This window comes from Centruroides vittatus, unplaced genomic scaffold (assembly GCF_030686945.1).
Source record: "Centruroides vittatus isolate TY-2023 unplaced genomic scaffold, ASM3068694v2 contig_345, whole genome shotgun sequence".
NCBI lineage: Eukaryota > Metazoa > Arthropoda > Arachnida > Scorpiones > Buthidae > Centruroides > Centruroides vittatus.
In genome coordinates, this window is record NW_027122170.1 from 243,825 (window position 1) to 269,576 (window position 25,752).

General features: G+C 32.6%; 1 protein-coding gene across 1 annotated transcript in view; it reads right to left on the reverse strand.

Annotated features, from left to right (window-relative positions):
- LOC136974163 (probable ATP-dependent DNA helicase HFM1) overlaps positions 1-25,752 on the reverse strand; it is a 257,012-nt gene that overhangs the window by 115,170 nt on the left and 116,090 nt on the right. Inside the window, 3 exon segments of the mRNA XM_067268965.1 lie at positions 2,295-2,428; positions 23,406-23,452; positions 25,171-25,218. Of these exon segments, the coding sequence (XP_067125066.1) occupies positions 2,295-2,428; positions 23,406-23,452; positions 25,171-25,218 (229 nt within the window).

Below are 25,752 nucleotides of genomic sequence, written 5' to 3' on the forward strand. Positions count from 1 at the left end.
ATACTCGTCCCCTCAGGGGTTGTGCACCCTTTCTTTGTTTTAGGGGATATCCGATGCCCATATAAGGAAAAGAATTTCAGAAAGAGACATTCCAAAGAGGGAAGACAATAGACAAAGAAAAGAAAAGGAAGAAAAGTATGTGAAGCAAAAATAAAACAAAAAATAAAATATAATATAAATTATATACAAACACATGGCGTACAGCCACAAAACTAATCTACTCACAACACTTTTTCTACTGCGTAAAACACTGGAAGAAAAAAACTAATACTTTTGGACGAATCTTTCATCAATCTTTCTCTTGAATATGTTGTATCTCAACGTTAAAGTGTTCTTGGTTGGATGCAAATGGATTGCTGTCTCTTCGGCCTTATTTCTGTCCTCAGTCCTCTCAAGCTCAGTGCCTCGATCTCATATAATCCACACATGGCCAGAACACCGTAAGTGGAAACAAAAAAAAATAGGTGCCTACCACATATGGGTCACAACCTTTTATATCATGCCAAGCAAATATCCTTCTCATGTGACCTCTACTGGCCAATCCAACTGCCAACATACGGTGAACTAGGAAAAAGTGGTACCACAAATGAAAACGAAAGAGTCGAGGGAAAACCAAAAGAAAAAAATAGTCATGAAGCACTACAGCAGCATTTATAATAACATAATCATATAATGTTTATTAATGAAATATGATAAATATTTTTAACAACTAATATTCATAAAATATATATTATTCTATTTATATAAACAAGCTTTGTTGACTAAAGTAATGCTATTTGTCATGTGTATAAAAATTGAGCATTGCAGCCAAATTACATTAAAACTACATAAAACTTAGGAATTGACAATATTTACAGATGAAGTGAAATGACTACAATAAGAGAAGGTATTCAAAAAATTAACTTTAGATACAATCTAATTTTTATAAAAACTAAATTAAATTGTAAAACAAATTATTCACATTCTTAGTAAACAATTTAAGGTTATAAATAACGAGTCTTTTCATGCCCTTTCTCATACCTCAGGAAAATAACAGTCTTAAGGCAGAGTCGACCTTTTATTAGGCTGCTCATCCACCTCACTATGCGAAACGTTATAGGACTTCCTTCTGGTGATGACAAAAACAAAAAAATATAGCATACATTTGATAAAATTGCCAGGACTATGATTGTAAAACAGCTATAAGGCTGTTATTTTCCTGAGGTGTGAGAAAGGACATCAAAAGACTCATTATTGTATAGACTTAAATTGTTTATTAATTTTACAATTATTGTCCTAGCAATTTTATCAAATATTTACATTCTTATCTTCTTTGATAATTTTTAATATAATTTCTGCAGAGTTAATCAATTTATTAATTTTAATTTTTTAATTATTCAACAAATTTTTATGAACACGTGCAGCTATATTTTTAACAAAATTGAATGATTTAATTATGTTCATACATTTATCCACAAATAATGTAACTGTATTATAGTTAAGATATATATAAAAGTTATAAAAGTATGGCTACAAGCCATATTGTATTATATATATTAATATAAGTTTAGTATAGTGCCCTTTGTTCTCCTTCCTTCTAGGACTTTCCTCCCTAACTCTTTTCCCTTAGGTGAGATAGTGAGATGACCAGTTCCAGGAACTAATGTAAACAAAGGGGAGAGTAAGACCCTGAGGCAAAAAGAACGAAAGGCATGTCATTCTTTTCGGAGACCTGGAAGTGCACAGATATGAATTTGAGTACTCTGAGTCGAGGTTAGCAACGACCAGAGATCATCGCGTAGTCTGAGGAAGGAATCCTGTCCTATCGTGGTGACGACAAGACAGTACAGAATTGAGGATTGCAAAGAGAAAGTAAGAGGAGAATTTGATATAGAAAAACCAAACTTATCAAGCCTTGTGAAAAGTCTCAAGTGGCATCTCACCCACCAAATATATAGAATCAATCCCAGGTATTCTAATCTTCGATAAAACTTACTCTTTACCTTCTAATAAACCTATCCTTTTTCTATCTTTAGCTGTAATTCAGTTTATAGGATAGTTTTAAGACTCAACCTAAGACATTGTCATGAGTGGTTACGGTAGTGATCGTATGGTAATGTTTGGTGCATTTCTGTATGGCAATGCGACGTTGGAATCATTATTAAGAATTTGTATATGTACGTCAAATAAACAACTTGTGAAATTATCCGATTTTCTTTGCCTGGTAATATCTTTTCTTTGTTTGATCATGATTCCCATGTACCAAATATCGCAAAAGAATATAGAAGTTATATATGTAAGAGATTTCTACATACCATAATGTTTTGGATTCTTCATTATCCTTATATATAAAAATGTTGAGTGAATCCATTCCATAGCAACTGATACATCTGTAATTGTATGAAGTACAATTTCAGCATTTAAATGCTCTACAAGATTTTTGTGTAAACTACAAAATAAAGTAAATAAATTTATTATTACAACAAAATTACATATAGTTTACAAACTAATATTTACAAAACAAGTATTGATTTATAAACTTATAAATATTACAAATTAAAGATTAAATACAAATAAAAATGTACATCCTTCATATCCATAAAAACACAATTAACTTTAACTATATCAACTATATAAATTCTTCTTTCAATATATTCTTTAGACATATAAACACTAATAACAAACAATTACATATTTAAAGACTTTATGGATAGAATCTGTCACTCAAAGTTAACATAATATAATAAACTTTGGTAATTATTTTTTTAAATAAATTTTTATATAAACTGGTAAAGTTCTAGCTTCCTGTGATTTGTAGAATAACTGGTAATATACCCACTTAATTTATTTAAGTTGAAGATTTGAGTTTCATTTAATTTTTTTTTTCTAATTATTTGTAAATTTACTAAGTTAAATGAATAATTATTCAATGTTTCAACAATAACAATTATTTAACAATACATTATAATGCACCTAACTTCAATATCAAATTGGTTTAATTATTAATGAAGTTGCCAATGAAATTAATGAAAAATAAAACATATTAATATATATACAGGGTTAGCGACAGTGGCGTGCCATCCACGGAAACTGTGGAGGAACTGCTTTCTTTGTATTTTCTAAAATATAAATACATATTGTGTGATTATTTTCATATTTTAACGTACTTTGAATTAATTAAAATTATTATTTTATTATAACCCATTATGTATCTTATTACAAATTTCTATACACACGAAAAACAATGATAAAATTGCTATTGTATATTCAAATATAAATTCGTATATGCATATTCCCAGTGGAAGTGCTGTATTGTCGAATAGAGGATATCTTTAACAGTGAAAATATTTGAATCATGTAAAGCAGATTATATGCATTCATGCGTGCGCTTTACAGAGCACTAACCTCACGTGATTTAGCTGTTGGATGCTACATACCAAAATATCATATAATGCTTCCAATGATTCTATCCAGTGCCAGCACAGCTTCCCCATTATCAGATGTCATCGCACACCACTGGTTAGTAAGAAATAAGTTTTCCACTTCAGAGAGTTCTGGAGTGCATTCTACTGCTCAAAATGAGACAAAATTTGGATTACAGATAATTCAAATGATGTGCTTGACATTTCTTAAATAAAAAAATAGTACAAAAATCCATCGATAGGTGGGGCTGGAGTGCTCAGATATATTGAATAGGCATGCACATATAAATGTTCAATATATAGCACTGAATCTACTCAATATGTCCTCCTTCATTCTGAACAATGTGCTCTAATTACAAAACCATACTAAGACAGCATTTCACAGATGCATGGGTAATCAGCCATTATTTTCCTTCACTATGGCCTTCTTGCTCACCCCTTGCAACTTTTGGTTATGGGGTTTCCTGAAGGACATCATCTACTCTAGAAGACCTGTGTAATTCCCAGTAGTCCTAGACTAAGGGGAATCTGATTTAATTTTACAACGAAAAACGGCCAGACAACAATATTAAGCGTGCAAAGGTAATATTACAAAATTTTACCGATCTTCCGGTTTTGGCACAAAACTAACTACTTCACCTGGTACAATCCTACTAATATAACAGTTCTGATGTAGTTTGTGCTAAAGAGTCATTTCCAAAACGCCAATGCAGATGAATGAAAAAAAAAATTAAGTTCTACACACTTCCCTTTCGTAGTTCTGACTTGCTTGTCCACTGCTATCTCTCCTGACGAATCGCACAAACGAAAAGTGCTAAGAACAAAGGGGGCACACCTTAAGTACGCCTCCACAGTGGCTCCCCTACCATGGAACACAACCATTACAAACAAAAAAAACAATAATAATACTAATCAAAATGGTGTTATAACACCACACCTGCATCTGTGCTAGATCTGAAAGAGAACATTTGGCGTCATGTTCTGAATATTTTGGCACACTCACTGCGTTCAGCTGTGAAAAATATGGTTTTGCAATTAGAGCACATTGTTCAAAATGAAGGAGGATATATTGAACAGTTTTAGTGCTATATTGAACATTTATACGTACACACATATTCAATATTTGTGTGCGCTCCAGCACCACATATCGACAGATATTTGTACAATTTTTTTATTGAAAAAAGGTCAAGTGCATCATTTGAATTATCTGTAATCCAAATTTTGCTCATTTTGAGAGTAGAATGCACTCCACAGCTCTTTGAAGTGGGGAAACTTATTTCTTGCTAACCCTGTACATTAAAATCAACAATCTATTCAAATCATATTCAAATAATTTAAACAAAATAATAGTTTTATATCTTAAAATGTAAGAAATAACTTTATTCATTAAAATATTATGGCAAAAATGGTAATGAGACCAGTAGCTATTTTTTCTAAATAACCAAACTTTTTTTAAAATTTAAAATATAATAAATTATTCAAATTACTGTATTTACTCAAATATAAAACAAGGTTTTTACTAATTTTTCACTGCTTCAAAATCTTAAGTCATTCTGTACATGTGAGCAAAAAATTTGGGTTTTTTGCAATAATTTTTATGAACCGTGTATTAAACCAACAAAATTCACACCTAAATGCTAATTCCAGCAGTAAATGAACAAGTAACTTTAATACTCAAACATTTCTTCCAGAGGCCCTCCTCAGGAATGTATGAAACAGACAAAATAACAGTTCTATCTAACATCATCACAATGTCAAATTGGATAAAGCAAGGCAATTGTTATCATGCTAAGGGCAACCTATGTCACTATATTACACCAATATATAGTTGGCACTCAATTTCAACCCACTGAAATCTCCTACATAATGAAGCTACAAAGTCATGACGGTAGATTCACCCACAATCTTAGGCCTTCAACATTCAATAGTTAGCTCCCCTGACACCCCCTGCCTATTTGCTTTTGCCAAAACACAGGAACCCAGGCAAAAATTAAGACCTGCAATTGATAAAGCCAGATCTCCCACATTCTTGTTAGAGAAATGTATCCATCGCCTGTTACAATGCCATCTTGATGCATACAGCTTTACTATCTCTGATTCCAACACACTACTCACCAAACTCCATTATATAAATTTAAATGGGAATGAATATCTTACTGTATTCAATTTTGTATCGATGTTCCCTTCCATTCATTTTGAACCATGTTTCTGTGTGCTAAGAGATTTCTTTCTCACTACTACACCTGACGTTCAGAAATTCCATTCCCAAATATTAGAGCTTACACATCTAAAATGCTATTTTTCCTTTTTCTACTTTGATGGTCAAACTTGCATCCAAAAAAGGGGGGTACTAATGTAGCCCTATCTCAGGGGATCTGTGCAAACTTGTCTTACGAAAATTAGAAAAAAGAGTCTTTTATCTTGAGGAAACCATGTTTTATGTTTTTTTTCTTTCGTAGACACAATGCAATGACAGTTGATTTAAAACACTGGGCAAATTTTCATCCTAATAAAGACTGAAATACCAACCAACCGAATAAAGGATGAAAATTTGCCCAGTGTTTTAAATCAACTGTCACTACATTGTGTCTACGCAAGAAAGAAAGAGTCTTAACAAACTTACAAAACAGTATCCTTAGCTATATACAGTATGTAGATGATATTTTAATTATATGGAAAACCAAACCTGATATTTTTCTATATCAGGTTTGGTTTTCCATATAATTAAAATTGTTAAAAATTTTTAACAACAATGCCTACGGCCTAACACTAGAATTAAATCAGGAAAGTCAGACAGAGGTTAATTACTTGGATGCCAAGATTAGTATGGCAAATAAAAATATAACCACGACTATTTACCGCATACCAACATACAGTATTCTCTTCATACCTGCTAACTCAGCAGACCCTTGGCCTTTTAAAGTAGCAGCATTCCGGGCCCTAGTCTCAAGGGCTTACTCCAATTGTTCTAAGAATTCTAATATCGATAGCAAACTGAAATGCATCAAATGTTTAGCATCTGCACACGGGTACTACCAGTCCTTAATAGACAGATTCACTGCCAACCAGCAATCTACAATAACTACCTCCAACACGAAGGTTGATGATGCACAGCACAATCAGGTGGTTACATCTTACAAATCATCCCTTCAACAAATTTATAATAGAATCACAAAGGATTTGAACTTGTGCTTAACATATAAGAAAAAATGGAATATTTTCCGACTTTTATCTAATGCTAAAGACAAGTCTAATGACAAGAAAGCACCAGAAGTATACTGCATCCCATTGCATGATAAACATTTCAATAGCTGGATAACATATATCAAATCCAGATATAGATCCCTTAAGGCTGAAATATGAGAACACAAATATGATATGTCCAAGCAGAAGTATAATACTGCACTAGCCCAGTATGCTACCAAACTCAGAGTTTCTCCACGTTGGGATGAAGCTACTCTTTTACACAGGGCCTCTGACCGACACGACTTATGCTTGTTGAAGGCTCTTGAAATTTATATAGAAAGCATGAAAAGAAATTGCATTAACTCCAATTATATTCCAGTTCCACAATCGTGGAAGTATTATTTACAATGCCACAAAGCACAACAATAATTTAATGTGTAATTATGTAGTCATCTTCCTGCTATGTAAAAGAAAACAATTTCCACATCGTTTACATTGCAATAATTTTTACAAACATATAATAACTAATAACAATAATAATAATATAATAATAATAATAATAATAACTCTCCCGTAATCACCACCTGGTCGTGGTGGGAGAGCCCAGTAATTTTACTGATCCATAAGGCAATGCAGGCTGGAGCATAAGCTCCTGGTAAGGACACCCATGCCAGTAAGGTCTATAGGGAAAAATGAAGCTAAGAGTGACCACACCCACATTCTGTGGAGATATTTATTATGGTGATAACTAGATCAAAGTGTGATACCGGCTCGGACGTCGCCCGGGTTAACAAGGTCCGCGTTCGTGGGTTAGGCAGAGGCTCACGTTCGAAAAATAGGCCACAGTCTCCCTCTGGTTACCGGTGGCGAAAGCAGCACCGGCCCAAGCATGGCTACTGCAATGCCCTCAACAGATGTGAGGAACCAACCCAGCCTTCGTGTTTCTGTGGCAATGCATCCACAGACCACAAAGGCTGGAAAACCACACCAACAGATGAAATGGACAGTGGAAATGAACGAGTTTATCATCCGTACTTATTACACAATCACAAAACTTGAAACAAACATGACAGCATACAGACAACAACTACACCATAAATTCACACAACAATATCCTCACCTCACTGTCACTGAACAAAGAGTTGTTGATCAAAAAAGAACAATTATACACAACAAGCTTATTCCACAAACAACACTTGAACTTATCAAACAACAGGTTGCTGATCAAATACATCAACAGACAGAAACATCTAACATTAATGAAGATCATGTAACCTGTCAGGATAATCCAGCAACAAGCATTGATAATAACACACATACAACAATTAACACTAATGATACTACAGACACTTCCTTGTCCATCACTGATAACATAGACATGAATTTAGTTGATACGCTCTCACTTATATTTCAGGAAACACTCACTAAATATACAGGCACAGATCCCACACAACGACCACGAATACCAAAAATCAACACGTCGAAGGAAGTAGGAAAAACACTAAATTATGTAAACACTCACTTAATACCACACTACATTCATTCAATTTCTACACTTGCAGACATTCATACATTAGTTTATGCTGGGGCAGTCACAGTAGTGACACACCATGGACTGAAAGTACAGTCACAGACAAATACACAGAAAACACAATACTATCACAAGCCTGCTTGGCAGAGAAGAATAGAAATACAAATAAATGACATTAGACAGCAATTAGGCAGGCTGACACAATACACTAAAAGCAACATAACACCCAAATTAAGGAAACAGCTCAAAAACATTTTCAAGAAAATAAAAACACATACAAAACATGAACATCACAACACACACATTACAGAATACATTGATACACTAAAACAAAAACTTGCTGCCAAAGCACGTAGACTCAAACGTTACAAAACATGTACACTACGAAAACAACAAAATAAATTATTTACAAACAATGAAAAACTCTTTTACAGACAAATTAATAACAATGCAAACACTGATACACAGCACAGTGGCACACCAACAGAAGAAGAACTCACAACATATTGGTCTTCTCTTTGGTCCAGTGCTGTCACGCATAATGCTGATGCAGGCTGGATCGAGGAGGAGAACAGAAACTTGCACAACATACCAACTATGCCCTGTGCTGAAATAAACATACATGATTTCCAATACACTGTTAACAGAACACACAACTGGAAGACACCTGGTGTAGACAACATTCACAATTTCGGGTACAAAAAGTTCACATCACTGCACCAGGAACTAGCTAAACACCTAACACACATTATCATCAATCCACAAGACATGCCAAATTTTCTTACTCAGGGCATCACCTACATGAAACCTAAAAACAACAATACCACAGACCCCACACAATACAGACCAATTACATGTCTCCCAACACTTTACAAATTATTGACATCCTGTATCGCAAACAAAATATACAAACATATTGAAGAACACGACATTCTAAAAGAACAACAAAAAGGTTGCCGTAGAAATCACAAGGGATGCAAAGAACAGTTACTCATAGATTCAGTCATTCTACGGCAAGCACACAAACAACACAGAAACATACACATGGCATATATAGACTACAGAAAAGCATTCGACAGCGTTCCACAAAGTTGGCTGCAACATATTCTACATATGTACAAAATACATCCATCACTCATTGCATTCTTTCAAAACACTATGCAGCACTGGAGAACAACACTACATCTCAGGGTTAGTAACACTTCCATACAAACAAACCAAATTCTTATTAGGTGAGGAATTTTTCAAGGAGATTCCTTGAGTCCTCTCTGGTTCTGCTTAGCCCTGATCCCATTATCAAACATGTTAAACAACACACAATATGGTTACAATATCAGACATGAAAAAACAACACAGTTTACACTGTCACATCTCATGTACATGGATAACATAAAACTTTATGCATCCACACAAAAACAACTTCATCAACTCCTACAAATCACACATTCATACACCAAAGACATACAAATGTAGTTTGGCCTAGACAAATGCAAAGCACTTCACATAGAAAAAGGAATCCTGAAGAAAGAAGATTTTGCACTTGGAAATGAAGACGTTATTGAATCCATGGAAGAGACCGAGTTCTACAAGTATTTAGGATTCCAACAGGCCACACAAACAAAACATACACAAATACAGCAAAGATTAATTAAAGAATACAAAAGTAGGTTAAATGCTATTCTCAGAATAGAGTGAAATGCAAAACACACAGTTAAAGCAATAAACACATATGTCATCCCAGTACTCACATATTCTTTTGGAGTAATACATTGGACTCACACAGATCTTGAGCAACTCCAAAGGAAAACAAGAACAACACTTACTAAGCATAAACAACCTCATCCTAAATCCGCCACAGAAAGATTAACCTTTCCACGTAAAGATAGCGAACGTGGCCTGATTGACATAGTTAACCTTCACTACAAACAAATACAGTCACTGCAAGAGTTTTTTCTACAAAAAACAAGAAACATCACAATTACATAAAGCAGTAACTCTAGCAGATTCAAATAACACACCATTAAACTTACACTCACATCATATGGACACAACACAACATATAAAAGGCATAGACACCATTAAGCAATCGTGGGCTCGAAAGGCACTCCATGGCAGGCATCCTTATGATCTGGCCCAGGATTTTGTTGACAAAACTGCGTCAAACAGCTGGTTAGCTCGGGGATGCCTCTTTAAAGAGATGGAAGGATTCATGATTGCCATATGGGATCAGGTCATAAATACTAAAAACTACAGAAAACACATACTCAAAGATACAACACTCACAAATGACACATGCAGAAAATGTCACATCATGCCAGAAACTATACAACACATCACCTCTGGTTGCAAGCTCTTGGCACAGACAGATTATTTACACAGACATAATCAAGTAGCAAATATAATACACCAAGAGCTTGCAAAGAAACACAAATTAGTAGACATCCACAAACCATACTACAAATACATTCCACAGACAGTATTGAAAAACAACCCGCACAAAATGTACTACGACAGAGCCATAATCATAGATAAAACAATTTACCACAACAGACCAGACATCACACTCATTGACAAACACAATAAAATCACATACATTATAGACATATCCATTCCAAATACTCAGAATATACAAAACGCATGCACTGAAAAAATTAGCAAGTACACAGAACTTGCCCAGGAAATAAGGCATCTGTGGAGGATAGATAGGGTGCTTATTGTACCTGTTGTTCTCTCATCTACAGGTGTCATACCACACACACTACACAAAAGCCTGGGAAAATTACAATTGAATAAAAACACATACATCACACTACAGAAGGCCACTATATTGAATACATGTCATATTGTGAGAAAATTCTTGAATACAGTCACACACACTGATACACTTCTTTAATTTCTGTTTTGGTTACTATGCCTTGACTTTGGTGTGGCATAGTACACAGCCACTGGTGTTAACTGAGTATATCTCACTTAACCCAACATAATAATAATAAATTTATTTATAGCTTTATTTAAATAATAATTAATTTTTATGTTGTAAACATAACAATTTTTGTATTATACCGTGCATCGTTTATATATTTAAAAATTGGAACACAGCTGTATTCAATGGTTGCAAATTTTCAAATGATAGAACTGTTTTTTTTGTGTGTTTCATACATTCCCGAGGAGGGCCTCTGAAAAAACGGCCGAAAACGTTCGAGTATTAAAGTTACTTGTTCATTTACTGCTGGAATTAGCATTTAGGTGTGAATTTTCTTGGTTTAGTATATAGTTCCGGTTTTATATGTGCCAGTTTTTTTGTCTACACCGTATATTCACATATTTTACTGGATGCTCAGCCTCTGGTGTTTAAAAACAAACGTATTTTGTTTCAATCATTCTTGGGTATTGTCAGAAGTAAAGATGAATAGCAATAGGAAAAGAAAAGCTATTGAATTGAATTCCAAAATCAATGAGAACCCGATATAAGTTTTAATCCATTCTCATGTGAAAACAGATGATAATTCAGGAATCAGAATTTGGAGATATTCAAGCATTGTTAGTTGTTGTACATTCAGATTTTTTAACATTTGTTGAAATGTCAAGTTTCCTCCTGTTGTTCGGGTTCTGGTTGCATGAAAAATTGTAAATGTGTATTGCTTGATATTAAAGTTAAGTAAATTAGAAAAGGTAATGTTTTTCATTCATTATCTTAACATGGTAGCAGAGAGTGGTTGAGAAAACAAGTGAAAGCGGTTAAATTAGTTTGAGAATACAAAGAAAGAGCACACATGGTAATGGCGGCGAAGAACAGTGATATTAATATTCCAATATTTGACTGAGCAAACTATAGTAACTGGAAATTACGTATGTTGAAGTGTCTACAGTTCAAAAGGTGTAAAGATGTGGTAATGAGAGCTAAAAATAAAACCAACGATGACGAATGGGAAGAACAAGATATCTAGGAAACCAACTATATCTACAGTGGAATAACTAACAAACAGCTAGAATACATAAGCAAACTCGATACAGCTTAAGAGATCATCCAAAAGTTTGATGAGATGTATCTGAAAAAGTCAACAGCTTTGCAAATTGTATGCCAACATAACCTCAAAAGTATCAAATTGAAAAATTATTCAGATGTATGCTTATTCTTCGACGTGTTTGAAAAAGCTGTGAACGAATTAAAGCAGGCAGGTGCTATAATATCAGAGCAAGAAAAATTGAACTACATGTTAAAACCGTTATCACAGAATTATAGTCATACTAGTGATTTGATAGATGTTTTACCAGAAAAGAGGAGAACTGTTGATTATCCAAAAAGCAAACTAAAGTTAAAAAGTGCAGAGGAAAATTGTAATGAAGAGTCAAATGATAGATCAAATGTATTTTGAGCTGAAGCCAGGTCATCATTTCAGAATAAGTTGAAATGTTTCAGTTGTGGTAAACCTGGCCATTTAAAAAAAAATTGTCATTTTGAAATTGAAAACCGTGGTCGAAGTCGTGGTTTTTCTGTTTATCAAGGACGTGGATCATTCAATGCCAGTAACTTTCAGAGAGGATGAGGAAATTATCATCAAACCATACACGAATATGAAGAAAATAGTTTTCAGGATACCATTGCAAACAATACTTACACAACAAGTAAAAACAAAAATTATTTTTCCATCTCGTATTAATAACTTTCTTGATCTTGCTTTTATCTATAATTGTGCCATGTCTACCAGTTATGCTAAGGGTTTCAACTCTGACCACAATGCAATTTGTCTAGATGTCCTTTTAAATACCAATAAACAGCAATCTGCTAAATATATTAATAAAGTAGAGTCGTTAATCCGAATCAATTGGGGACTGGGGTTGTTCAAATTAGTGATTTGTTCGGATAACCGATTATGTACGAAAAAATATATTAACCTATCCAATGTTCAAATTTTTCTCCGTTGCGTGTTGCTTCGTGTTGAATTTTCATCAATTTTAAGCCTAATGAAAATTTTTATAATAATAATCGAGGCTATTGTATCATTAAAAATTATTTCTTTATTTTGTACAAACAAAATAAATATATTAAAGAATATAAAAACATGAAAATTATACTTTAGAAGTAAATCTGGTATCAAAAATGTTTGATTCAGCATGACATACAGTCCGACTGAAAATCGTTTGGATAACCCGCGATTCGGATTACCAGGGTTCGGATTAACGACTCTCTACTGTATTCCTATTTGGGCTTCATTCAACAGAGCAGAGGCCTCAAAAATCCTTTGCTCAATTGACTAGACCTTCCTCAACTGTCCTATTTCTCCTCAGAAACTTACTGATATAATTTACAACTTATTTTCTGCCACTATTAATAAACTATTACAATTCCGTAAAATAAACTCTTCTGCCAATAGATGGCTTCCTCTACATTTAAAGAAATTATCCAATACTGTCAGAAAACAATGGACCAAATGGATACATTATGGTAACCCACGTGATTTATACATACACAGAATACTACAACAACGTTATTACCAGGAACATCGTATCGCATTTTTAGAATATTTTAACAGAACTGTGTCTAACTTTGCCACTGACCCTCTTACCTTCTGGCATTTCATTCCTAACTTTTCAAAAAAAAAACTACCTCCATACAAAAATCTATGATATATTTAATAATATCAAATGTAGATACTTTCGCATTTTACCCAAAGCTAATTTTCACTCCCTATCTTTTCAACAATGTAAACATATCTTCTTTATTTCCTTTTCCGATGTTAAGTCTGCTATAGATAGCCTAAACAACTCTAATTACAGTCCAGACTCAATTCCCACACAATTTTATAGAAATCTAAAGGCAATATCAGCTGTTATTCTCTCCAAACTTTTCACAAGTTTATTAAACTCTAGTCACAATCCAAATGAATGGTTAATCTTCTAATATAAAGGTTCTCCCCATAAAACATAATTCATTTAGACCAATAACTATTCTATCAGCCATGTTAAAAATTTTTGAAATTTGCTTATATAATAAAATCTATACACAAATTACCTCTAGATTTTCCCCACATCGACACTGTGGCATCCGTAACCTTTCTACTACCACCAACCTTCTTGAAACAACTTATACTATTCTGCAAAATTTTGAAAACAAAAAATCTATCTACATAATCTATTGTGGCCGTTGACCATATTTCTTGTATATTTTTGTACATATTTTTGTACTTTTTATTTATTAGTTTTAAGTCTTTCCTATTTCTTTGTCTAAAATCTTTTCTAAAATGTTCTTTCTCAATCCTTCTCCCGTGGGGGTAAGACTACCAATTCCGAAAAAATGCTAAAACAAAGGAGGGGGTTAAGCCCTGAAGCAAAACGGCCGAAGAAAAGATTCATTCTGAGGGTGAGACCCGAAAGGAGAGGCACGAGGAAGGCAAAGCTCGAGAGTGAAAAAAAAGGAATATCTAACCAGTGAAGGATGGGAAGGTCTACAAGGAGAGAAAAATCAAAAAAAGAAATATTGAGATAAAAAAGAAAAAGAGAATTGGAGAAGGTGTCTTACCCCAAGATTCAACGATACAAAAAAAAATTCCGAGTATTTTCTAGTCTTTCTATCTATCTTTTATCCTTAATTAATTCCCCTTTTCTTTTATTTCTTTAGTTATAAGATAGTTGTAAGTTTAGTTTTTAAGTTACAATAATTTTGATCGTCCCGCAATTATTTTGTCACATGCTTGGAAGTCTCTCTTTTGTTATTTTGTTCTAAAAATGTTCAACGTCTATGTCTTGACCAGGATAAAATCATAAAGTTGGGATCGTGTAAAGGAAAGAACCGGTTCATTGTAAATAAATTTAATACTTTGTACAAAAAAAATTGTTAACAAAGTTTTTTTTATTGTACTACCCTGCTCGCAAGATCCAGGACGTCACACAACGAACAACTACACTATATTGACATTTCCCAAGCCTTTGACTCTATTATCCCTAATTTACTACTTCAGACCAATGTTCCGTATAAGCTGCGTGGCTACATAGCTGTGCACTGCTCAAATTGTTGCCGCGCCCGAGAATTTGTGCCACACAGGTGAGCATGCACACTGATTTGAATTGTTGTCTACTTATTTCTCACTCCATCTGCAACATGATTATTGCTACATATATTTCAATTAAGTACATTAAATCATTGACAAAAGATAATATTTTGTATGGAAGTATGTTTTAAAATGAATTTTAATCTCTACTTTATAATTAATTATTTTAACTTTTATACGAAAAAATAAAAATAAAATTATATATATATATATATATATATGCTCAGAAAAATTTTTTGCTCAGAATCTGCTCAGCAAAAATTTTTTTGCTCAGAGAAGTACATGTTCCGCTCAGCTACAAAAAAAAATTAAAGAGAACATTGCTTCAGACACTAAGTGATTATTTTGATTTAGATCCTGCTCTTTACTGTTGGTTAAACAATTACTATTTATCCAGACTATGTAAGATTCAAATTGGTAATTTTAATTTTTCCTTTTCTCCCCTATCTGTGGCATACCTCAAGGTTCTGTATTAAGCATGCTTTTTTTCTCAGCTTATATAGATAAATTACTAATCAATCCACACTAAAATAATTGCCTACACCAATGAAATTAAGATTTTATCCAATGATCCCTCCCGCTTCAGGTTATTATCAATTCTCTACGTTCCACTTTTGCCAGCTGTAATCTAAAAATCAACATCCATAAAACTGTTATTATGTGCTTTTCTCTACTTTGCAATCCCTACCACTCTTCCATATTTATCAATTCTTCTAAAATAAACTATGTTCAGTCTCATTGCGACCTTGGTATCATATTTGATGAAAAATTAATATTTCACAATCATATCTCTCACATTATTAAATCCCTTGCCATTAGACGTGGCTTTATCTCACGTTTTTGCAAAAATATTTCTTCTAAGGCTGTACTCAGAACAATTTTCTTTACTAATTTTCAGTCAATAGTTGATTATTGTTTACCCATCTGGGCCATGGCTGTCCCTTATCTACTTTAAAAAATACAATCTGAATTTACGCTTTACTGATAACCACGATGTGGCACGAGTTTGCCTTAGTCTTCCAAATCTGTCTGATTGCTTAAAATATTTTGATTGCATTCTCTGTTTTAGATACTTCAATGAGATAATTTCAAATTATTGGTTAGGTCTCCGCATCCCAACTGTAAGAACCAGCAATACATCATGCTTCTTTATCCCATATTTTTGCCTTTCTCTCTCACAAAGATCTTTTTCTTTACCGTATAGCATCTCACATATAGCCTGTGGAACCATACCTATATCGTGATTTTAACTTTTTTAAAAATAAATGTAAATCTATTTTATATAATACATAATGTAACTTTTGTTTTGCTTTGTTGATAATTTTTATTATGTCTTTTATATTTTGTTATTATTTTATTGGGGATAATTAATTTCTTGTTATCAGGGGGGTGGAATACAATCACCTCTGACGTTTCCAAATGTACATAATAAATAAATATATAAATAAAAGCCAAAGAAAGATGAAATAGAATGGTTACTTGATAATGGTTGCACAGACCATATTATTAACGATGTGAGCCCACAAATTTTTGGGTGCTAATTTAGAGAAATTTAAAAAAAAAATGTTAAAATGGTTTTTACAAAACGATCCCTGATAGAAAAAACTCTCCTCATGGAAAATCAGATCAGATGTCACCTTTTGTATCAGCAATAAAGTAGGAAAGTTGACACTTAGTCGTCAAAGAATGCATGTTGTTGTCAACAACAGATGCCCTTCCCACACTAATGATATAAAAGAGACGAACACCGAAAGCTCAGCGCGCGTTTGCACTCGGAAGTTATTTCTGTAATTGTGGCCAGTCAGCCTCGATGAAATAATCTAGGATCCCATTCGAGAAGACACCCAATGGCTACGACTCTTCCATACAGACGACGTTCTCCATATCGACTCTCTACTCCCACATAGAGGTATTTTATTAAGGGTCAGTAAACTCTCTTTCCGCAAAAAAGAACTTAAACACACAATAGTAAATTAGTCACTATACTTGTATAAATAGTCTATAGAATAACCACATTTAACCACATATAGCTCTGTACATCCTCTTGTATTCTAAAGTTAGTTATAGAATAAACTTTTATTTTTGTTGTGTTAACCTGTCAACCTGTCTTATTCGGCCAACAGACACCTATCGGCTTACCAATGCACTCCCCACTCAATAACTGGCCCTCCTATCAAGCTTTAGCCATCCGACGACACCGAGGACAGGTTCCAACAACCCATGCCGATTAAGTGGTTAATAGGGCAACCCCTTTAGCCCCAGCTTATCTCACAACAGTGATGAGTATTCTGAATGCTGTGAGACATTGAAAGAATCAGTAAAAGTAAAAATTGGTGATGGAAGAATATTAGAAGCTACAAAAGTTGAAAATATTAAAACTTGTTTCCCAGTTTATGGACAGAATTCTGAGGTGACATTGGAAAATGTTTTTTTTTCTTTTGTAAAAGATATGAAGGCAAACTAAGTTATTCAAAAATCAGAGTCAAACATTCAGTTGTTTCAAGAGGAAAATTCTCAAAAATATACAACCCATATGGAAAGCTGATAGCTGTTGCAATCAAAGAGGATAAACTATATAAAAGGAAAAGTTATATCAATGAAAGAAAATCACAAGCAAACATGAGTAAAAGCAATATGACTATAAAAGAAAAACTACATAGAACACTGGGACATATCAATTTTAACAACTTAGAAATAATGTGTAAAAATGAATCATTAGACGGTCTAGCCAGTGAAATTGAGCCAAAATATGTAAAGTGTGCTACATGTAATAAAAAAAAAATGCATAACTTACCGTTTCATAATAACAGGAGAAGAGCAGAAGACATATTAGAGATTGTACTGTACATACAGATTTAAATGGACCACATCAAACTACAGGTAATTTTGAAGAAAAATATTTCTTAAACTTCATAGATGACTATAGCAAACTAGTTAAAGTTTATTGTATCCGGACAAAAGATGAGGTATATGAATGCTTAGTGCAGTATGTTAATGAAGTACACAACTTGACTGGAAAGATGATAAAAGAACTGCAATGTGACAATGGGAAGGAGTATATAAATACAAAAGTTTGTAAAAAATTAATATACCGAGGTATATTATTTCTGTGAGATGGGTATAAAATGAGGACTTCACAAAGAAATTTACAGGAATTTAACACGTTTATTTATATATATACACCGAGTATCAATTAACTTATATCTATATATTACTAAGGTTAATCATACGATTAAATAATTACAAGATTTTGGTCCCTCTGACAATTGGAGAAAATTAACGCTCAAAAATGAGTATGTAACCTCACGATAATTATACGATGTGTACCTCCGTCTTCCTGGCGCAGAACCGGTGACCCTTCTCGTTAACAATCCTTCCTTTGTCTTCCTAATATCGTATCCATCCAAACATCCGAAGCACCAGTTGTAGGAAAAAAAAAAGGTGCTTTCTCAGTTCGTACATTCCCTTTTATACCTCCCTCCATCCGGGAAATTTCTCTATCACGTGACACAGGGTAAACCAATCGGCAGAGCGTAGCTGCATGACGCGATACATGGTGAAAACCCGACACGGTTAACGGAATACAAAAATCACAAAACAATACATAAATCAAACACAATAGTCGCGTAGCACTACAAGTTTTTAAGTTTGCAAAAGAAAAAGGAATAATAATAAAACCTTGTCCAGCATACGTGCATGAACTAAATTGAATTGCAGAAAGATACAATCAATCATTAATGGATATGGGGAGATGTCTTATCAGAAGCAAAGATTGAAAGAAGATTTTGGCCAGAAGTAATTAAAACAGCTGCATATCTTAAAAACAGAACTTTAACTAACACCATTGAGAGAAAAATGCCATATGAAATATTTTTCAAAAGAAAGCCATCAGTAAAAAATCTAAAATGATATGGAAGTAAAGTATTTGTAAAAATTCCAAAAGAAAAATGAAAATCTAAATCGGATAAGAAAGCAGAAGTTGGAATTTTACTTGGATATACAGACACCAGATATAAAGTATTGATGAATAACAGTGATAATGGCTAGACACTGTGACATAATAGAAGAAGATGTAACTCGACACCTATCAACCTTTGAAATGCAGCTTTTAATCCTAATTCCAAACGTTTTCAATCTTTATGTATGCTATTGCAGACCCGGCGGAAGTCACTGTGAATTGGCAAAGGGCTAAAATAATACAAAAGATCCAGGACAAGAGGCACTTGAAGTATGCAGAGGCATGGCAGATATATAAGACATACCAAGAAGGACTCGCAATAAATTTTAGCGACTCCAGTAAAATATCGGCCACATGGAGAGCAAGCCTAATTTTGAATAATAATTAAGAGACGAGTGGCTAATTATTTATTTATTCGTATATTATATTTATGTATATATTTATTATGTATATTGGTACGAGTACCATCACCGTTTATAGGTATTTATATACGAGCCTGTGCAGTTAAATTTAAAGTTAAAAATTTATAACGTTCCCGAACAAACAGTCAGTTAAAGAAAAAATCATTTCAATTTGTAATCCTGAAGAAGGCCTTTTAAAAAAACCAAAAACGTTTGGAATTAGAATTAAAAGGCTGCATTTTAAATGTTGGTAGGTTACGAGACAGAATTATTAATTAGTGCAGTTAAAGAAGAATGTGAAGATGTAACCTTGTGTGGATTTAAAAATGAGAAAGGGGAAAAGAATGAAGATAAGGAAGAAAGACAAAAGGATTCAGACCAAACAAAGAAGAAGGATGGAAAAGATTCCACTAGTACAAACCAGAAAGAAAAGGATAAGAGAAAAGACTTGGAAAAAGGACAATACACACAAAGAAAGTAGTAATGATGAGATAAGAGATGACGAAGAAAAAAAGAAAGGAAAAAGATCAGGAAGGCAAATTAAATGACCACTTCGTTTTGATGAAGAATTTGGTTATTACTGTATAAGTGTTAATTACTGTGATGCTAACAGTTACAGAAAATTTTCAGGAGGTGATGACATGTGATGATTCAAAGAAATGGAAAGCAGCAATGAATTCTGAAATGGACAGTCTTGTGATAAGTTGTTATAAGTACAATGCGAAAGGAAAAACACATACATGTGTTTACCAATAAAAACAAATTTAATTTTGCAATATATGTAGATATATACAGATTCTTTTTGGATTCCCGCTGTTCTTTTACTCGTTTACAATTGTCCTCGGTGATGGTTTCGACGTTACAGGCAATCCAGATAGTTGGTCTTATCCCAGCTCCAAACCGACAATGATTCATATCTAATAGTCTCTCATGTGATTCTTAATCAACTTAATCTAATAGAAGGTAGATAGAAGAAGGGGAAGTAAGAAGGGTGATAGGATAGGGGTACCCAATTTTTTCGGCGAGTAGTCCCAGTATTGCTTCGCCTTGACTTCCGAGTCTTGAACATTATGTTTTCTTGCAAATCAGCTGTCTGAGGGTTCTTCTCCCGATATATCAATATACTTCCTTCTTGATCCGTTTTCTATGGTTTCCTTTCTTACAGTCTCGTCGGATTCTATTCACGAGCTCTGCTGTCTCACGTCTGTCACCTCTCGTGTCCGGCCCAAGAATGTCCACTCGAATCTCTTTTTTCCCTCCAGCCTTGTCGTCGTCTATTGTACCTCCCGGTGGGCTAGGGGTAAGTCCGAGTTCTTGGAAGTTCGAGACAAAGGGACAAAGAAAATTGGAAGGAAGGATAAATTTATAGAAATAGAATACAAATTAAACCTAAAACTATACAGAAATAAAAGGCGTACAGCCACAAAATAATACATGGACACTTGTAAGCAAGCCTCCCAAGGACAAAAGAATAATTGATGTGAAGTGGATATACAGAAAGAAGAGTGAAAGTGAATATAAAGCCAGGTTAGTGGTAAGAGGTTTTCAACAAACTGATTGTATTGATGATATTTATTCCTGGCTCTAAAATGCCAACTTTGAAGTTGTTATTGTCTTACTGTTGTCAAAATTCTTTAAATATTTGTCAAATGGATGTAGAAACAGTATTTTTAAATGAAAAGTTTTGTCTGAAGTTTATATAAAACAGCCAATTGGTTAGGAAGATGGTACTGATAGAGTTTATAAATTGGATAAGTCATTATATGGATTAAAAGAAAGTCCTTGTCATGGTATGAATGTTTTAACGACTTTCTGACTACTCTTGATTTTTACAGGAGTAAATATGATTATTGCCTGTATTTTAAAAAGGAGAATGATTTGACAATTTACATTTTATTATTTGTTGATGATCTTTTGGTTTGCTGTAAAGATAAACAAATTATTGTTGACATTAAAAACAAGTTATCTAATAAGTTTAGAATGAAGGATTTAGGTAGAGTAAAAAATTACATTGTTACTGATATTGAATATGACTATAAACAAGATAATATTTTAACTTTGAGTCAGAAATCTTATATCGAGTCTTTATCTAAATATAATATTGAAAATTCAAAATTGTATAAGACACCTATAAAAATAAATTTAAAACTGGAAAAGTCAAATGTAAATAAGGATGTAAAGTATAGGTGCACTTTTGTACATCAACTCTGATATATCACATATATCACTTTTGTACATCAACTCTGATAGATCAGATATATCTTTCAATGTAAATAATCTGAGCCGATTCCAAAATTGTTATGATAAAACATACTTTAAACATGCTTTGCAAGTTCTGAAGTACTTGTATTTGACAAAAGATCTTAAATTAAAATATTGTAAAAATAATAATGCTGACATCTTAGATTGTTTTGTGGATGCTGACTAGGCAGGAGATATCCTAGACAAGAAATCTACCATAGGATTTATAATTTGATTGTTTGGAAATGTAATTTTTTGCAAATCCAAAAAGCAGAAGAGTGTAACAAAGTCTTCTACATTTGCTGAGTATATTGCTTTATCAGAAGCCATAACAGAAATAAACTTTCTAATTTGTCAAATGAATGAGGTTTTCAATAAAGTTTGTAAACCAATTAAGGTATATGAAGACAACTCAGGTGTATTGCTAAATATGGAAATTTTACAAAAAATTCAAAACATATTGAGGTTCATTATCATTTTGTGCATGAGAATGTTAAGAAAGGAAAAACAGAAGTTGTAAAATTAGAGTCAAAAAATAATATTGCAGATATATTCACAAAGATATTAGGAAATGTCAAATTCATTAAAGTTAGTTCATTCCTTTATTCTTTGTCTAAACAATATAACCGTTATCGCTGGAGGGCAAGATTACCCCTTCTAAGAACTAAGGGGGAGTGTGAACAAAAGAAAAGAGGAAGCCCTGAGGACTAAAGGGTAGGAGAATGACCACTTTTTGGCTGGACCTCGAAGGGAACAGACGTCGTAGGCAGTGCTCCAGATTCGAGAGAGAGTGGAAGAAAGGGGACTGCCGCCGAGAGAGAGGACCTGCCAAGACCAGAGAACGAAAGAGGTACGAGGACACTGGGAGAATTGGAGATCCTAGACGTCGAACTGCTGGTTCAGTGGAGACAGAAAGGAGATTTCGATTGTGAGAACACAAAATCATTAAGGATATCGACTAAACTACTTGGACCCCGGGTACACTCTATCTGCCTTTCCATCTTTTCTTTACTTTCCTAGATCTATCTGTTTCCTTTCCTTATTAGTTTAAAGTAGTTTTAAATTAGTCATTAAGTTTAGTTTTTTAAGTCGGGAATAAAAGTTTTGTTACGCGCGCGTGTATCATCGCTTGTACGCGAATAAGTGGCGACCCCCCCTTCCCCAGCAGGAATACTCACGTTGGGATTTTATTGTAAATACAAAAGAAAAGAACCGTGTGCCGGGAGTAATAAAAGATTATTTAATTGTATACAGCAGTTTTTTTTTTTTTGTTTGTTCATATTTGCAACGTTTATTTGCGGACGTAAAATTCTCTCGGTACGAACAACCACAAAGAATTGGCAAAAAAAAGGTTTCCGATTGTCTTATTTTACATGAAGCAATTATGTTATCATTTTACAAGATTTTTCCTTAAAGTTGAAAATGCCAGTAATTTTTGCAGGATAATGTTTGCATTTACATACATTTGATAATATCTTATTTGTGATTAGACAAAGTAAAATTAGAATTGTATTAATAAATCTAATTTTCTTTATTTTGATCTTTAAAGTCACACCTTATCCTACATGTGAGATCGTCTTATATGCAAGTAAATACAGTAATACAGTAATATGATAAATTTGAATAAAATGATATTACCTGCTTTCTATAATTTGTGTTCCACTTATTAATGATTCATATTTTGCCTAAAAACAATTTTTATAATAATAATATGATGTAAATTCTATTTTAAAAAATTATACTATAAAAGTAAACTTAATAATAAATACATATATTGATTTAATTCATAGAATTTTATACTTTTCATTACAAATGACATATTGCTAAAATTCTGTATGAATTGTATTTTAATTTTAAAGAGATTTATCAAAAACTATTCATTTAGAAAAGCACTAGATAAAAACTTAGAAAATTATTGAATATTAATAGAAAAACTTGGTAAGATATTTTATATTGTGTTTACAAATTAATTAAAAGGCAAAAAATAATAATTAATATATATTAAATACTAGCAAATGAGCCTGGCATTGCTTGGGCAAAAATAACAACAGTAAATATTAAGATTATTAGATTCTTCCATAATTCTAACCCTTCTATTATATTATAATATTTGATTTATATTTTCAAAGTTAGATAGATGAAAGTGAAGACCAGACATGGAAATTGTAAGAGAAAGAAGACCAGAGTAACTAACTACATATAAAGTTCCAATTTGTGCCACAAGTCACATTACTTACATTCAAAAATTTTCCCTTGAACAAAGTTAGATACATAACCAGCACGATTCTATTGCTAACAGGAAAAATATGATGTACAGGAGCAAAACACTACTACACTATGCAGGCAAGTGTTATGTACTGTACCTGTCTCAGTAATAGTGTAATGGTGCGTCTATTTCACGCTATATCATTGTTGCAATAATTTGGTGAATATAATATATATTTTTTTAAATTATATTATAAAAGTATATATTTTTTAAAATTATATACTATCCTTTTTTTTGTAAGAATTATATTTAGTTAATTGTTCTGTTAAGTTTTCTTCCAATAGATGGCACTACATGTAAAGCCAGCAATCAATATATAGAAATCCAATTGATACTTTGGGGTGGGATGTACAACATGATCAAAGTTAGAAGTATTTGAACATAACTGCTGAGTTTCATAGTAATTGGTCAAATGGCGTAGGCTTGCATAGTGAAAAACCAAACAAACATCCTCATTTATGTATATAAAATGAGAGAAGTTAGTTTATATATCATGTTTAAAATATTTTTGAATGTATGCTTTCGACATTGGCTAGCAAATTCTATTAACAAAAATTTCAAGAATTTATTCAAAAAATTCACATACAAAACAAGCTAATAATATAAAAAAACATTTTTTAAAGTCAATTCCTACTTAGGTCAACAAAGAAAAACTTTATTTAAGTTACTTTTTATTAAATAATTACTAAGTTCGCTTTTTTCTCCTCGCGCCCCCTATTGGTCGGATTCGGCATATTTCTGACGGGCACCAAATATTAATTCATTAATTAATTAATGAAATAATATTTGAAAAACCTGTATTAACATCAAGTGTCATCCACTACAAGTGTAAAAAAACGTATTTGAACTTGAGTGGATGAATAAAAATTATTTTATTAACGATTGAAAATTTGAACAAGATATATAAATAAATATATATATAGGGAGAGTGTGAACTAATAGTAGGAATTGAATAACTGAAATTATCTAAAAAAAATGCGTAAAAATCATTTTATTTTTTTAAATTGTGAAAAATCTTTATTTAATATAAAAAATCATAAACTACAATTTGTCAATTAAAATAAACTAATAATAATAATTAAGTTTTAAAAAATAATCATGTATAATAAATAAAATGTCAAAATAAGTTTTACTTACTTTGAGCATTTGTTTTGTCATTATAACAACAACTGCTGATGTATCATACTATAAAAAAACAAAAAATTGATTGTGTAAGTTTTAATTAATAAACATTAAAAATTAATATATTTATTTAATATTCATAAATTTTATTAACTCATTATAAACTATAAACAGATATCTAAAAGTCCGATTTCTTTGAACTATCTTTTGGTTAGAGTTTGATTATTTTTACTAAATAATCTGGAATAAAGGTAGAAAGTTAAGTCACTATCATGTACTAATACTAATACAGTGGAGAGTCATTTATCCGAACACCATTAGCCAAAACGTCGGTTATTCGAACACTTTCCAGTCGGACTGTGTCGTGCTGAATCAAATGTTTTTGATACTAGATTAACTTCTAAAGTATAATTTTTTGTTTTTATATTTTTCAATATATTTATTTTGCTTGTACAAAATAAAGAAATAATTTTTAACGATACAATAGCCTTGATTATTATTAAAAAATTTTCATTTGGCTTAAAATCGACGAAAATTCAACACGAAGTGACAAGCAATAGAGAAAAATTTCAACATAGGACAGGTTAACATATTTTT